We start from the raw sequence: 16,682 nt of genomic DNA, 5'->3' as shown, positions 1-16,682 counted from the left end.
GGTCCCGACCCCCCATCCCAGTGCATTTCCAGTCCAAACTGGGGGAGAAGTCCCCTGGACACCCTCACTGCTGTGGATTTGGTCTCATCCCTGCTTGGGTGCAACCCCCCCAGATTTGTTGGTTTTGAGACCCCTCCCCACAGCATCGTGTCCCCATGGGGGTCACCGTGTCCCCCTCAGCTCTGCCCAGCGCCCAGGGGGTGCTGAGCCCAGCCCGGAGGGGCCGGATCCGGCTCAGCCCTGGGCAGGGTCTGCACTTCCCGCCCCCCCGCCCGATGCAAGATGCTCCGGTGATAACGGCGCTGCTGTGAGCGCATCGGTGCTGCTATGAGCGTATCTCCTTCACACCATCGTGCCGTGGTGGCTGGGAACCGGCTCCGCACCCTGCTCGGGGCTGGGGGAGCCGGGATGGAGCCCCCACCACCCACCGCAGCCTCCCCGGGGCAGAGGGGCCAGAGAACGGTCACAACTCGTCACGCGGATGTGACAGACAGAGCCGGGTTTCTCACAAGCAGCCCAGTTTAAGGGGGTCTCAGTGCCAAGGACGTGCACCCCCATTCCCACAGGGGCAAAATCAGCCCAAGGGCCCCCCGCACCCCCAGCACAGAGGCGGGGAGGCTGTAGGCCCTACAATAACACGGAGGAGCCGTCCCTCACCGGGGATGCTCTGTGACCGCCACCCCAGCATCACGCCCAGGGCCCCCCCTCTGTTCCCCCGGACACAGCCCCACTCACCACTCTGCTCACCCAGCACCTCGCAGACTCTTCGCGTCCTCCATGGTCCCCCCAGGGTCACACGCTGTCCCCACGGCACCTCGGTCACCCGAGGGGGGTCCCCACGTCCCTTTTATCCCTCATGTGTCACCCTGGGGACATTGCGCATTACCAGAGTGACAGCTTGGGGATATGCCATCATATCACCAGGATGAGCCCAGCCCAGCACCGTGCTGGCACCATCGCTGCCACAACCCCCGCGCCCACCCCAGGGCTGGGCCAAACCTGGGGGTGATGTCCCCATGTCCCCAGCTGCAGGGGACCCTGAACACGCCGTTCTGGCCACACACTGGTGCTGGCACCGTGCGGCCGGGCTTGGCTGTGTTCCCACTGTCACCACCCCAGGGCTGGCGACGGTTTTTGTTTTGCTTTTAATTGTCCCATTTCTTGTCACCTGCCAGGCCAGGAAACACAAAACGTGTCACTGTGCTGGGAACGGGCGTGCAGGTCACCCCAACAGGCACCCTGAACCCCATCACCCCCGCGGCTGAGCCCTGGTAACACGAGCTGGCCCTACCAGGGCTGGATGTGGCAGTGCCAGCTTGTCCCCTGCCCTGTCCCCAGCCCCGGGGGGGGGTCACCCACAGCCTGCCCCCCCCCCCCCTCCAGGACCCGAAGAGAGGACACAGCTCGCCCCCCTCCACGGCGTTGCGGGTGCTGGACGGTTTTATTGGGGTCGGTGGTGTTGCGGGGAGCGGGTCCCTCTGCCCGGGGTGCAGTGGGGGCACCCGCGGCCGAGCCCCGGGGGTGCGGGGGTGCGTGCCGTGGCACAGGGGGGACATGCAGCGCGGAGCAGCTCGGCGGGGGGGACACCCCCTCTCCTGGCAGCTTTGAGGTAGATTGAACGTGGAGGGGATGGGGTGATGGGGGTGGGGGCTGTGCTGTCCCCAGGCTGTGGGGGGACACAGGGGCTGTGACCAAGGCTCACTGTGGCCTTGGTGGGGGAAGCACTGAGAGCCCCCGCAGGGCCGTGGGGGGATCCATGCTGCACCTAGGGGGGTCACTTCTCAGCAGCATCGTTGTGGGGAGGGGGTAGAAATGGGGCTGGGGGGTGCGGCTTTTAATGTTTGAACTGGTGGGATGATGTGAGGGGACTGAGAACAAGCAGCTGCCCCCCCAGCACCCCCCAGACCCACCTGTGACCCCTGGGGTGGGGGCAGCCCCTTCCCTTCACCCGCGTCCTGGGGGCCGGATCCAGGACCCGGCCCCTCGAATCCTCCCTGAGATCAGACAGCGGTACCCACGGGCGCAGGTGACACCCAGGGGTGCAGGTGACACCTAAGGGTGTAGACGGGTCACCCTGCCACCCCGCTTTGAGCATCCCAACCCGCTGCGGGTGCAGGGACGGGGCGGGCACAGAGGAGCCCACTGGGGATCAGTCTTTCCGTAGCTACTGAAGACTTGGAGGTATTTCGGGAGCCGGGGGGCTCCCGGTGTGTTCTCATGCAGCATCCAGAGATGGGGGAGCGGGGGGGGCAGGCTCAGATCTTGCTGTTCTCCAGGTGCGAGTCGAGTGTGCTTGACCAGCGCGTCGTCGGGGTAGCCGATGGGGAAGGCCAGCTGGCACAGCGGGCAGCTCCGCACCTCCGAGTCCCCCGTCTCCAGCAGCAGCTGTGGGGGGGCACAGGGGGTGCTGAGCCCCACCGTGCACCTCCCCACGCCACCCACATCCTGCCGTCCTTCCCCCCAGCCCCTGGGTGCAGCCTGGATGCCATGCAGTCGGGGAAACTGAGGCACGCCATGGGGTCACCGCCCTGCAACACGGCGGGGGGCGTCCCAGGGCTCAACTCACCCTCAGCCCACCCCACACCCACCCCAACACATCCCCGGTTTGAGGAGGGGTCCCGCTTACATTGATGGAGGGGCCAGGAACTGCGCGTGCTCTGCCCGGGCGTAGGCAGCGGGTCCGATCGGTGCGCAGCGTCGGCGTCGGGGAAGCCGGCGCAGAAGGAGGCGCAGCGGATGGCACCCACCTCGGGGCTGGGGGGGCTGGGGACCCCCCACTCCTCCTCGTCCGACGATTGCTTCTCAAAGCGCACGTGCTCCTCGAAGGGCGGGCGCGGGGCGCTCAGCGGGGCCCCCCGCGCCCCCCAGGTACACGTCGCCATAGGGCCGGTGCTTGGGGAGCGTGGAGGCTTCGGGCTGCAGCCAGAGCGAGCGGCTCTGCTGGTACAGGGCCACGTTCGTCACCTCCGAGTAGCTGCGGCGTCCCTGGAAACCCGCCTTGACGTGCCGGCTGGAGGGTTTGGCGTAGCCCAGCTCCATCCTCTCCCCGGGCAGCCGGTGTGTGGTGACGCCACGAAGCCGGGGATGGACAGGATGGTGGCACTGGGGACCGGCGCTGCTGGGCGGGCGACTGGTTGGCGGGTGGCACGGGGGAGCGGCGCTGTGGGGCGGGGGGACTGGCAGGGCGCGGGGGCCGCTGCGAGCGGCGCTGCTGGGCCGGCGACTGGCTGGGGGGGGCCTGGCGAGCGCCGCTGCAGCGCTGGCGACTGGCACTGCGGTGCTGGTGGCCGCCCTGGCGCAGCGGTGCGAGGGGCACTGCGGGGCGGTGCGAGCGGCGCTGCTGGGCCGGGGAATGGCACTGGGACAGCGGGGGAGTGGCGCTGGCCTGCGGGGGGAAAAACAGGGTGGGGGAGCACAGAAAATATGCCATGTCAGCTTGGGGACACAGAAAATACCCTTTGGCACCCATCTGCATCCCAGATGGAGATGGGGATGCAGCTGTGGGGACCCCTGGCAGGAGGGATGCTCCGGGGAGGGACATTCTGGGGTGGGATACTCCAGTGGGGATACTCCTGGAGAGGAATATTCCAGGGCAGGGATATTCTGGGGCAGGATATTCTGGAGAAAGATGCTCTGGGACAGGGATGCTCCTGGAGAGGGATGCTCCAGGTTGGATGCTCCTGGGAGAGGGATACTTCTGGAAAAGGGATACTCCAGGACAGGGGTATTCTGGGGCAGGATATTCTGGAGAGGTATGCTCAGGGGCAAGGGATGCTCTTGGAGACGGATGCTCCAGGTTGGATGGATGCTCCAGGTTGGATGCTCCTTGGGGAGGGATACTTCTGGAAAGGGATGCTCCAGGGGTGGGAAGCTCCTGAAGAGGGATGACCCTGGGGGAGGAATGCTCCTGGAGAGGGATACTCTGGGGCAGGGATATTCCGGGGCAGGGATATTCCGGGGCAGGGATACTCTGGGGCAGGGATACTCCTGGAGAAGATGTCCCCAGGGTGGGATGCTTCAGGGGAGGGACTTTCCCTGGGATGGACACAGGCAGGAGCTCAGGCCCAGCGGGACCACCAGGGCAGGCAGGGCGCTCTCCCCACTTTTCACCCCCCTCACCGCCGTTGAGGCTCTTGTCCTGCAGCAGCGCGCGCAGGATCTGGCTCTGCAGGGCGCTGAGGTTGCGCAGCTGGCACAGCTCCTCCGTCAGCTCCGTGTAGGCCAGCGCCAGGTTCACCCTGCGGCGGGGACAAAGTGTCACCGGGGGCCAACCAGCCCCTGCCATGGGGCATCCCCCAAATCTAACCCATACTCAGGTTTTTAACTCGAAAGGGAAAAGTTGCGGCATCGCGACCGGGGTGGGAGGCGGGTCCCCCCGCCAAAGTCATGGGTTTTCCCCCCCCAGGTTGGGTGTCGCTTTTCAAAAAGCACGTTCTCCGCGGTGATGCGACGGGAGAAGCCGCGTCCCGAGGGCCCCGCGGGGCTGGGGGCTCCGCGCGTCCCCCCGCGCCGTGCGGAGGATCCGGCTGAGCCGTTGTGACACCGCGGGGACCCGGGAGCCGCCGCTCGTAACCGCAGCCGACAGGTCTGGCCCTGCCCGCCCGCCTGTCAGCGCGCCGGGGGGGAGAGGGGAGGGAAAGAAAGGAAGGAAAAGGGGGAAATAGAAGGTAAATAAGAAAGGAAAGGAAAGGAAAGGAAAGGAAAGGAAAGGAAAGGAAAGGAAAGGAAAGGAAAGGAAAGGAAAGGAAAGGAAAAGGAAAGGAAAGGAAAGGAAAGGAAAGGAAAGGAAAGGAAAGGAAAGGAAAGGAAAGGAAAGGAAAGGAGAAGAGAATAAGAAAAGAGGAAAGAAAAGAAAAGAAAAGAAAAGAAAAGAAAAGAAAAGAAAAGAAAAGAAAAGAAAAGAAAAGAAAAGAAAAGAAAAGAAAAGAAAAGAAAAGAAAAGAAAAGAAAAGAAAAGAAAAGAAAAGAAAAAAAGAGAAAAGGGGAAAAAAAGGAAGAGAAATAGAAAAATAAAAAGAAAAAGTAAGAGAAAGAAGAGAAAGAAGAGAAAGAAGAGAAAGAAGAGAAAGAAAAAGAAAGTAAGAAAAAGAAAAGAAAAAGAAAAGAAAAAGAAAAGAAAAAGAAAAGAAAAAGAAAAGAAAAAGAAAAGAAAAAGAAAAGAAAAAGAAAAGAGAAAAATAAGAAAAAGAAAAGAAATAGAGAGAAGAATAAATAAAAAAAAGAAAAGAGAGAGAAGAAAAATGAGAAAAAGGAAAAAGAGAGAAAATAAAAAGAAATAGAAAAAAAGAAAAAACATTAAAATAAAGTAGAAAAAGGAGAGAAAAAATAAAAAGAAAAAAGGGAAAAAGAAGAAACAGAGAAAAGAAAATAATAATGAGAGAGAAAGAGAGCAAAAGAAAGTGAAAAAGAGAGCAAACGAGCAAAAGACATTTCCCCAGCCCAGCCCCCACGTCATGTCCCCAGGGTCCCCATGGCCTGGCCAGGGTGGCACTGAGGACACACGCACCGGGGACGTCCCTGAGCCCCCACGGGACCACCTCTCCTGCCTCAGTTTCCCCCTGTGAGCCAGCGTGGGCACGGGGCTCCGAGCCCGGGACCCCAGTACAGACACCGGGGGGGTCCCAGCTCCCCCAGTGCCGCTGCTGGGTTCCAACCACCCCCAAATTCACACCGAGGCACGGGAAAGAAGCACCGAAACCGCAGCACCGGGCAGGGGGACACCCAGGGCACCCGCTGGGACCCCCACCCACATCGCGTCCCTCCTGCACCCTCCTTTGGTGCCTTGGTGCCCCCCACCCTCTGAAAAGCTCCGTTTCAGGGCAAAAACCACGAGTTTTTGATACGCGGCTGCAGATAAGGCGTGAGAACAAAACAGCCGCTGAAAACGCGGCCGCCCACGCCTGCCCCGTGTGTCCCCCCCCCGGGCAAATGACACCCCATTGCCGTAGGGGACGGACAATCACAGCAGCAGCCCCGGCACGGGCACCCGTGGGTGCGAAATTCATTAAAACCCCCCAAATCCCACCAAAAGGGTGGGGAAGAAACGCAAAACCAAACCAAATCCAACCAAAAAAAACCCCACCAAACCCAAAGCAAACCAAACAAACCCCACAAAACTATCAAAACGGGGAGGGGGTGGAGGGACCCCCCACCTGCTGGCGCCGCAGCGGCACGCTGACTAATTCGGCAAAAACAGCCAAAAAAAGGCACCCGGAGATAGAAAGTGCCGATAAAGCACATTTCAGAGCAAAAAAAATAGTGGTGGAGAGGAGCGGGTTACAAAAAAGCGCCGTATTTACAAGAAAAGAGCGCGGCTGTGCCTGGGGGGGGGCGGCGGAAGGTGCCCCCAGGCCTGTGGGTGAGCGGCATGGAACCAGCCGTGCCTCAGTTTCCCCACTGTGACCTGGGGGAGTTGGGCTTGAAAACAAGGTGGGTTTGGGAAATGTTGATAGTGATATTTGGAGTTTTATTTCCCGGTGGGGGTTGGATGTTGGGAGGGGGACCGAATGGCTGCCCCCCCCAAGTCCCCCGCGCTGATTTACACCGGGGAGACAAGAAACAGCAAAAGCATCCGACACCTTGAGAAAAAGGAGGGGGGGGTAAAGCCACCCCAAACACCCTGTCCCTTCCCCAGCCCTGTCCCCGCATGTCACCTTTTATCTGTCCACAGCCCGACGTACCCCGAGGGGCCACGATGCCAGCCCGGCGTCACGGCACGGGGGGGACGGGGGTGCCACGTCCCACGGCGGGGACACGCGAGCGAGGACAGCGGGGTGACGCCGCCGCTGCCTCATTAAACGGGGCACAGACGGCTGATTTTAGAAGTCTTGGCAATGGCACGGAGCTGCACCCTCACACCGGGGTTACGGGGTCCGGCACAGCCGCGCCGCATCCCCCAGCTCTCCTCTCCTCTCCTTGGGGGTGTCTTGGCTCAAACCCCAAATCTGGGAGGCTCAGTCCCTGTCCCAGCACCTGGGGGGGCTCTGATGGAGCCCCCAGAGCTCACGGCTGCAGCGAGGGGGAGGGCAGGGAGAGATGTGAGGGACTCGGCACCGGCACCGCGATGGCTCCGCATCGGTCGCACTGTTGCGAAAAGCAACATACGGGGCTGTACGGTGCTGCACGGTACAGCTCTGTGCTGTATGATGCTGTACAGTGCTGTACGGTGCCGTATGGAGCCGTACAGTGCTGTACAGTGCTGTAGGATGCTGTACAGTGCTGTATGGAGCTGTACGGTGCTGTACAGTGCTGTATGATGCTGTACAGTGCTGTATGATGCTGTACGGTGCTGTATGATGCTGTACGGTGCTGTATGATGCTGTACGGTGCTGTACAGTGCTGTGTGATGCTGTACGGTACTGCACGGTGCTGTACGGTGCTGTACAGTGCCGCTCAGCAGCCACAAGCCATCAGTGCCCTCTGGAGGCAGCGGCACAGCCGCCGAGCTGGCACCGCGTAGCCTGGACGGTGCTGGATCCAAACCGTGGCCACCCCACAGCCCAGCTCCAAACCCCTGGGGATTCGGGGTGCGGGATCCCACCTGCTCCCCAACCTCTCTCTGCCAGCGGGGAGACCATCCCCACCCCAGTCCGCCCTCAGTACTTACTGGTCGTCGCCCACCTTCTTCACCCAGGCCATGTCCCGCTCCGACTGCTCCTGGGGAGAGCGGACACCCCATCAGCTCCTGGACCCCCACCCAGGGGGCTGGGGGGTCCCCATGGCCGGACGCTGCCCCGTACCTGCTCCCGGGAGTCCTGCAGGTGCTTCAGCTCCGCCTGCAGCCGCTCGCACTCGGCCTTGAGCTGCTCCTCGCGGTGCTGGGCGCGCTGGCTCTCCTGCCGCGCCGCCTCCAGCTCGGCCTCCAGCCCCCGGCTCTGCCAGCCCCCGGCGCGCTCCAGCACTGCGGCACGGCACGCTCAGCCCCCCGGCACGCTCAGCCCCCCGGCACGCTCAGCCCGGGGGCACTGCGGGGCGGGGAGGGGGCAGCTCACCGTGGGTCAGGCCAGGGTTGGGGTGCAGGGTGAGGAAAGGCACGTCCTGGCCCGGCAGCGGGGTCCCCAGCCCTGGGAAGGTGCCACCATCGCGCTGCCGCAGCTGCTGCTCCAGGCTCCGGATGCGGCTCAGATGCGTCTCCACCAGCGCCCGCTGCACGGGGAGGGAGGGGGGACATGGCTGAGCCCCATGAGCATCGCACCCCTGCCCGGGGTTCATCCTGTCCCCTGGCACACCCGGTGATTGGGGTCCCCATGGTGCTGGTCCCAGCAGGGTGATGGGGGATCTGCCCCCAGCCCAGGAGAGGGTGGCATGGTGGCAGTGACCCCCCGCAGCGGGCAGAGTGTCACAGGGGGTGGGTGGTGGAAGCCAGGGGTGTCGGGGTGACCCTGAGCCGCGCTGGAGCCGGGAGCATCCCCTGGGAGGCGGGATGGGGGACAGGGACAAAGCCTTGGCCATCACCACAACCCCAGCGTGGCCACAAAGTGGGGAGCAGCCACAATCCCCCCAGCCCCGCATCTCCACCGAGTCCCAGCTGCTCCACGGGATGGAGAATCAACCTGCTCAGCACACACTGCGGGGAAGGGGACCCCGATGTCCCCAGGCACCGGTCCCCACCAGCACCCACCATCTCTCCCAGCTCGGTCTCCAGATCCGCCTTCTCCACACAGAGCTTCTCGTAGGCCTGGATCATCTCCTCCAGCTGCTCCTCCCGCTCTTTGCTCTTCTGCAGCTGCCGGGGATGCAGGGGGGGGTGAGTGGGCAGTTTGGGGACCCCCCGTGTCCCCCAGCCCTGCCAGCCCCGCTCACCTCGTGCTGGAACTGGTTGAGCTGCTGCTGCAGTGACGCCTTCTCGCTCTTGAGCAGCGATGTCTCCTTGGCCTCGTAGAGGGAGAAGATGTGCTCCTCACCGAACTCGCCGATCAGCGGGTACTGCAGCCACGGGGCAGGGGGCTCAGCTGGGACCCCCGGCCCCGCGCCCCTCCCAGCCCCCCAAACCCTCACCTTGACCTCGTACATCTTGAGCCGGCGCTTGAGCGTGGAGTTCTCCCTCTCCAGCCCCGTCAGCCGGTTCTTGATGTCGTCGTAGGCGGTGATGAGGGCGAAGTGTGAGGCCGAGCACATCTCTCCCGAGAGGTCGGTGTTGGGGCTATCCAGCCAGTCCTCATCCGGCCCCAGCGCCTCCGGCGTCAGGATGCTGATGTCGTCCTCGAACATGGAGTCCATGTCCTGCCTGCGGTGGGGGAGTGGATGGACAGACAGACAACGCTGACACTGTGGCCTCGGTCCCTGGGTGACGCGGGATGAACCCGTCTGGGGACAGCCCGAAGCCCCTGCGGCGATGGAGGGGACAGGGACAAGGACAGTCCCCAGGAGTGCCCACTGGCAGCAGTTCCAATCCCTCAGTGTCCCCTGGGGTGATTGGAGGACACCGGCCAGGTGATCACCTCTGTCCCCACCGGGGAAGGGGGGGACAGGGGTCCTGGCACACCCCACTGCAGGGGCCATCACCGCTGGGGTGGAGGGTGGGAGCTGGGGGGGCAGAAAGCGTCCCCGGCAGAGCAGCCCTGGGGGACACGGTGACTTTCCCCACGTCCCCCCCGGGAGCGAGCGCCAGAAATAGCGGCCGGTGCGGCGGCACGCGAGCTGCTTCCCACCCTCCCACGCTCCGAGCGGCACAGCCTGCGCCGTGCCCTAAATACCGGCGCTGCCGCTGGCGCCCCGGGGCAGACACCTGCCCCGTGGGGCCCATCCTGCCCGGCCCCCCTGCCGCACCACCCGGTGCCGCAGGGTTTGTCCCCGGTGGAGGGTTTGGAGCGGTTGAGGCTCCCGAAAACCGGTGCCACCTGAAGCTCTGTCATTGAGCACCGGCCCCGCAGGTAAAATGTGCCTCAAGCCACCGAGGAGGCAGTGGCTGCGGTGCTGAGCTCTGGTACACACACAGCAGGCTCTGGCAGTGTCCCCCTGGCCCAGGTGGGGACCCTGCGGTCACCGGGGTGGCCGCTGGTTGTGCGCAGCCTCCCTGGCTTGGGCAGACATCCGGGAGCTGCTGCCGCACAAATAATTCATAGCACAAAGCCGGGAGAGAGAGGCCATTTCTGCTGGGTGATGGGGGGACACAGCCCAGCGCCCCCTGAGCCGAGGGGTCCCCCAGCCCATGGAACCCCCAGCCCTACTCTGCCCTGGGGACAGACCCCCTGGCTGCTCCCACCACCCCAGCTCAGTGCTGTCACAGCCACGTGTTTTGCAGCCTCCATTGGGACAAGGAGCGTGAAACGCAGACAAACCCCCCTGCTGCTCCCCAGCCCGTGCCTCAGTTTCCCTGTCTGTACCTTGCAGCGGGCCCCGGGCACGGGGCGAAGCGGTGCGGGCTGGGCAGGGCTGCGGCGCGGGCACGCGGGTCTCAGGCGGCGGCGGCGCGGGCAGGGAGCCGCGGCGGGCAGGCGCTCAGATCAGCCACGACAGGGTCAGTGGGAGATGGCAGCGTTATCATTAGGTTCCAGGGGTAACGGTGGAGGTTCCCACGGCACCGGTTGTGCTCCCTCTGCGTTCCCAGCCGATGGTCCCTCCTCGAGGCCTACAAATACCTTTAGAGAGAGCGAAAATGGGGCTGCAGCTCCGCGGCACCGGGACACGGCGGGAAGGCTCGGCCGGTGAGCGGCAGTGGGGATGGGGACAGGGATGGGGACGGGCTGTGCCAGGGAGCAGATGCCACCGCGGTGCCAGCACACAGCTCCATATGGGGGGACACTCCACGCAGCTGCCCGGCCCCCAGCACGGCCCCGCTTGGGCGTCTGGGGAGACGTGCTCGGCGGTACCGTGGCCCCGGAGCAGCCGCCCCAGCCGCGCAGCCCTGCCCCGGCGCAGCCCCCTCCCCAGCGCTGTCACCTCCCCGGGCACCGTCCCCGCTGCGGCGGGGCGAGGAGCCCGGTACACGGGGCCACGGCCCCAGGGAGCGTGGACGGACTGCGAACCGGCGTGTGAACCGGGAAGCGAACCGGGGAGCGAACGTGCCCCCGACCGCGGGCCCGGGGCCCGGGCAGGCGGCTCAGCCCGGGCGAGGGTCGCGGGCACCGGCGGGCGGTGGGGGGGGTGGCCCGGCCTGCGGCGGCTCCGGTGCCTCCGGTGCAGCCTCCCCGAGCGCGCCCGGCCCTGCCCGGTGTCGCACCGCGCCGGACGGGATCAGGGACGCGGGAAGGTCCGGGGCCGAGCCGGGGATGGAGCCGCGGGGGGAGATGGGGATGGACGCGGGAACGCGATGGTGACCGAAGGCGATAGGCCCCGGTGGGGCGGGGGCAGCCCGGTTATCCCCCCCCGGCCCCGGCCCCGGCCCCGGCCCCGCACTTACCGGCGATACGATACGATGCGATGCGATGCGATGCGATGCGACGCGGCAGCGCCCGCCGGGATGCGGTGCCGGTGTCGTGTCGGTCCCGGCCGCCCCCGCCGCAGCCCCGGCCGCCGTTTCTTCCGCTCCGGAGACACCGCGAAACCACGTGGGCACCGGGCGGCCGCCAGCCCCTCCCCCCGGCCCGGTGCCGCCCCCGGGGCTGCCCCCCCATCCCCGCCACCCCCGGGCACGGCGGCTCCCGGGGCCGCTCGGGGGGACACACGCTGCCCCGCACCCCCAGGAGCCGCCACCCCCTGCCCAGCCGCGGGGGTCACAGCGGTCCCCAGCCCCCCACTTCGGCCACAACCCCCGGGGGGCTGAGGGGGGCCGGGGGTTCTCCCTCCCCGGTTGGGGGGCGATGGCAGCGCCGCAGCCACACGCCATGGGGGCTGGGATGGGCTCGCCTCCCCCCTTCCCCCTTCCGAGAACATTTTATTCCCTGAATTGTTCTCTCGGAGCTGCTTCCATTATGGAATTACATTTTCTTCCCTGTGCTGCGCAGGGTTATTAATAGCTGCTCTCCTTTCGCCGCTGCCGCCCATGCTGCGGGAGACAGACCCTGCACCCCCCCGGGTGGGGGTGTCACTGCCAGCCTGGCACCCCCCGACCGCGAGGCCTGGACAGACGGACCCACAACACCTGGCAAACAGACAGACTGACAGCACTGGATGGCCCCGATGGCACAAGCGTCGCTGCCAAGGCCTCGTCCCATCCCACTGGGGGACCCAGGGGACAAGCGGAGACCCCGTGGTGCAGGAGGTGTCACAGCAGCACATCCTGCATCCTGGGCAGCTGCTTCCATCCCATGCTGGGCTGGGGGCAAAGGTGTTCCCGCAAAACCAGCAAAGATGGTTTTTGGCTTCACCCAACCCCTGTTTCCCCCTCGGGGACCGAAAGGGAGTGAAGCCCCCAGCCAAGGAGCTCCCCCAGGGGCCGCTGTCCCAGAGCCCCCCCCAGCACTGTGTTTAGTGCTGCTGGATCATCGCTTGGATGGAGCTTGGAGAGCGCCGCGGTGATTCAGCGTGCAGAGCATCCTCACCAGTGGCACAGCCAGACCCTGCCTGGCCTGGGTCGGCATCACCGGGTACTGATGCTGAGTGATTCCCGTGGCTGGAGCAACAACCGGGCACCACGCCGGGGGTTTGCCAGCCGAAAACACAACGTGAGGCCCGGGAGGTTTTGGGAGGGCGATGCCGGGTGGGCATCGCGCTGCTCTGAGGCCTCGGCGAGCAAAGGGCGGCCGTTCCCGTCTGAATTTCTGCCAGGGAACTGGCACGTTGCCTTCAGTGCGTGACCTGGAGCAACCAACAGCTCTTAGGGGCTGCGGGGGCACCGGGCTGGGCTGGGAGGCAGGAGGGGACACGGGGGAGCTGAGGGGACAGGTGGGGACCGCGCTGTGCTGCAAACAGGGCCCTAGAAAAATCCCGAGCGTGCCAGCTCTGGCGTCGCTCACACTGGCAGATTGCTGCAAAGCGCTTTGAAGTGCAAATTAAGGTTTTTCCATCATGTTCGGAGTTAATTTTGATGCAAGGAAAACAGCACCGGCCTCAGCCCTGCCTGCATGGGATGGAGGCAGGAGCCGTGCTGGAGATGGGCAGCCCTGTGGGGATGGGGACACGGCCCAATGTCCCCCCTGAGCCCCCCGGGGGCTGCGCACAGGGGACAGGGCAGGAGGAGTGATCCAAGCTCCCACGCTCATCACCCACGTAAGCCAAGCCCTGGGATTTGGGGTCCCCATTGCACCCCCAGCCAAGCAACACCTGGGACTGCAGGGACGGGCAGAGCAGCACCCAGCCCGGTACCCGGGGATGCTCCAGCTCTGCCCCTGCGTTTCCCGCCTCTCTCCCAGATCCCCATCTCCACCCTGTAACTGAATTATTTAACTCTAATGCATTTTGGGTACGGTTGAGGTCTCGGCTGATCACACAGTTCCACGGTGCCCGTGGCAGGGAATGAGGGACGGCAGGGGAAGAGCAGGAAGGAAGAGCAAGGGAGGAAGAGCAGGGAGGAAGGGCAGGGAGGAAGAGCAGGGAGGAAGAGCAAGGGAGGAAGAGAAGGGAGGAAGAGCAAAGGAGGAAGAGCCAGGAGGAAGAGAAGGGAGGAAGAGAAGGGAGGAAGAGAAGCGAGGAAGAGCAAAGGAGGAAGAGCCAGGAGGAAGAGAAGGGAGGAAGGGCAGGGGAGGAAGAGCAGGGGAGGAACAAGCCCTCCCGTCCCCAGCCCTCGTCTCCTCCTCGAACAGCGCGTGTTACTGGGAGGCTGCAAACTCCCCAGTTGGCACAAGGCCTGAGGTGTGATGAACACACCAGTTGAACCCCAAAACGTCATCATCCTCAGCGACAGTCCCTCATTCCTTATCCCCATTAACCACACAGGGAGGAACACAGGAGCTCTCGGGCAAAGGCTTTATCAGGAGCTCTTGGGCAAAGGCTTTGTCCTGTGTCTGGTCTCTGGGAACTTTGGTCATGGCAGGACAGCCCCACGTCCCCGCTGGGTGAGGGGACACGCGTGATGCCACCGCAGCACCCAGTTTTGCAGGGGGACGCTCCCCATCACCGGGAACCACAGCTTCCCCAGTGCCCAACACGTGGAACGTTCATCGCAGAACCGTTTTGGTCAAAAAAGCCCCTCGAGACCATCGAGTCCAACCAACCGTCACCCCAACACTGTCCCCAAACCGTGTCCCCAAGGGCCCGTTCACCCCCGGGTGTGCAGAACCCCCGGAGCGGTGACACCAGCCCAAGGGCCGCGTCCTTGCCCTGTCCCCTGCGCTGCCACCGTGCCACCCCCAGCGCTGTGTTCGGCGAGTGCCGGCGGCGCCAGACAGCGCGGGAGGTGCCGAGGCTGCGGTGACACCTCCCAGACTAGAAAATAGAAGCTTTCGGTTGGCTTTTTGTCCCCAAAGCTGTAGGGAAATTGGTTCTTTCTCCTCTCCCTGTAGGGACATGGCTGTTGCACATCAGCCCCGCTCACCTCGGGCCACCCAGCGCCAGGAGAGGCGCTAAGTGATGAGAATAACGATAATAGTAATAAAAATGCAGCGTTGGGGGGGAAAAGAGCGAGCCCCCGCGCCCAGAAATAGCGCGTACGGCCCCGCGATCCCCGGCGTGGCACATACGGCTGGTGACACATTTGCTGTCACCTCTCCGAGAGGAAACATCGTCACTGTCACTCGTCCCATCCCACGCGGCCGCCGGGAGCAGAGGCGGCTCTGGGGAAACGCAGCAGGAAAAGAAGGGAAAGGAAAATAAAAATAAAGCTTTGTTTTTAATTTAGAAGGTGTATAAATCGCTCCTACCCATCCGCCGGTAACCGGGTCCTTTCCGAGCGTCGGTACCAACAGGTTCATCTTCGCTGCCACAAGTGCCGGTTCCTTCACTGGGTACGACTCAAATGGACAAAGTGAATAAAGCAGCTTGGTTTGGGGAGAAAAGGCGCAGACTGCGTTAACGGGCACTTTGATTCAACTTTAACCCCCTCCTGCACCGAGAAATCATTCGAGGAGGAAAAGGCTTGACCCAAAGCGTCAAAATCACCATGGTCGCACGGCCCCAGCTGGACAGGGACAGGATTGTGGTGCTGGGGGGTGGTCAGTAGGTCAGAGAGGTTCTCCTGCCCCTCTGCTCTGCCCTGGGGAGACCACACCTGGAATATTGTGTCCAGTTGTGGCCCCTCAGTTCCAGCAGGACAGGGAACTGCTGGAGAGAGTCCAGCGCAGCCACCAAGATGCTGGAGGGAGTGGAGCATCTCCCGTGTGAGGAAAGGCTGAGGGAGCTGGGGCTCTGGAGCTGGACAAGAGGAGACTGAGGGGGGACTCATTCCTGGGGATCAATATGGAAAGGGGGAGTGTCAGGAGGATGGAGCCAGGCTCTTCTGGTGACAACCAGGGACAGGACAAGGGGCAATGGGTGCAAACTGGAACACAGGAGGTTCCATTTAAATATGAGAGGAAACTTGTTCCTGGTGAGGGTGGCAGAGCCTGGCCCAGGCTGCCCAGGGGGTTGTGGAGTCTCCTTCTGTGCAGACATTCCAACCCGCCTGGACACCTTCCTGTGTAACCTCATCTGGGTGTTCCTGCTCCATGGGGGGATTGCACTGGATGAGCTTTCCAGGGCCCTTCCAACCCCCGACATTCTGGGATCCTGTGACACGGCACTTAGAAAAGGGAAAAATAATGAAAAATAATCAGTTGTTGATTCTGTTAATTAAATCTGCCCAGCAGCAAAAGCAGCTCTCAAAAACTACATGTATAAAAGGAATAGCTGGTCCCCCCCTCCAGCCAGCACAGCAGGTTAAGGGAGAACATCACCCAGGTGAAGCCTGAAACAAAAGCAACAAAAACCCAAGAAACAGCCCCAAAACAAAGCGCACAGACACAGTTTGTTTCCACTACGGGCTCAGTGTACTTTATTCTCCTGCTGTCTACAGCTCAACAGCCACACAGGACAGAAACAGGTACCACTGAGGAATGATCAGATTTCTTCCCTCCCCAACTTCAGGAATGGCTTTTTTTTATTATTATTATTATTTTTTTTAATATTTAATCTTTTTTTTTTAGGAAATCCCACCCCCCGCCTCGAGAAACAAAATAAAAAGGCATTACTAGAAAGGCGCCGCAGGGCTCCCCGTGCTGCGGAGCGGCCTGACCCCTCCACACCTGGGGTTTGAGTTCTTTTATTGGTTTATATTTCGTTTGATACACTGGTTCAAAGTCGGCGCTTCGACTGCGATCTGAACCCAGCACTGAAAGGCACATTATCCGATACCCTGTACAAGAGCGGCTGTGGGTGCTGCAGCGCGGGTGGGCAACGTAAAGGGGGTTTTCCACTGGTGCGGATCCTCGGGTTGGGGGGGGGGGGGAAGGAAAGCAGGGGGGTCACGCGGGGTCCCCAACTGCTTTTTAAAGGAAAAACAAGGAAATAGAAATGAAAACAGGTTGAGGTTTTCTACGCTCCCTCCCACAAGCGGCTTTTAGAAGCGCCCGTGTCCAAGCGGTGGGAGCGACGGCTGCGTTCATAGAAATGAAATCAAACAGCCGCGCGAGCCTGCGGCTCCTCGGCCCGTTTTGCCTGTCCCTCGGCCTATCGCTGACACAAAACTGCTCCTCCAAAGTCTTATTGAAGAGGAAATAAAACATTCGCATCCTTCACGTGAAAATAAGACGTGGGGGGACGGGGGGAGCGGCAAGCGGGGGTTCCGAGGGGCCCGTGGGGCGGTTACCGCTCCGTCAAATACAATAGAACATCATTAATGGGTTCCCCTTTTACTGGAAAGAGCAAGAATACAAAAGGGAAGTATTGGG

The 16,682-nt window shown here is 62.8% G+C and overlaps 1 protein-coding gene across 1 annotated transcript; it reads right to left on the bottom strand.

The window, feature by feature from the left end:
- Positions 1 to 2,150: 2,150 nt before the first annotated feature.
- Positions 2,151 to 11,720, bottom strand: TBKBP1 (TBK1 binding protein 1). The gene is given in 18 exon segments (XM_065039689.1): positions 2,151 to 2,288; positions 2,290 to 2,385; positions 2,623 to 2,688; positions 2,691 to 2,855; positions 2,857 to 3,072; positions 3,074 to 3,238; positions 3,240 to 3,308; positions 3,311 to 3,370; positions 3,372 to 3,385; positions 4,120 to 4,238; positions 7,607 to 7,656; positions 7,740 to 7,900; positions 7,992 to 8,145; positions 8,621 to 8,725; positions 8,803 to 8,925; positions 8,998 to 9,226; positions 10,326 to 10,580; positions 11,342 to 11,720. Coding segments are annotated over 16 exon segments (1,818 nt in total). The 5' UTR covers positions 9,220 to 9,226; positions 10,326 to 10,580; positions 11,342 to 11,720; the 3' UTR covers positions 2,151 to 2,255.
- Positions 11,721 to 16,682: the final 4,962 nt, after the last annotated feature.

Source organism: Columba livia, chromosome 23, assembly GCF_036013475.1.
Source record: "Columba livia isolate bColLiv1 breed racing homer chromosome 23, bColLiv1.pat.W.v2, whole genome shotgun sequence".
Classification (NCBI taxonomy): Eukaryota; Metazoa; Chordata; class Aves; order Columbiformes; family Columbidae; genus Columba; species Columba livia.
Note: the sequence above shows the minus strand (reverse complement) of the source record. Positions and strands in the feature narration are given on the sequence as shown.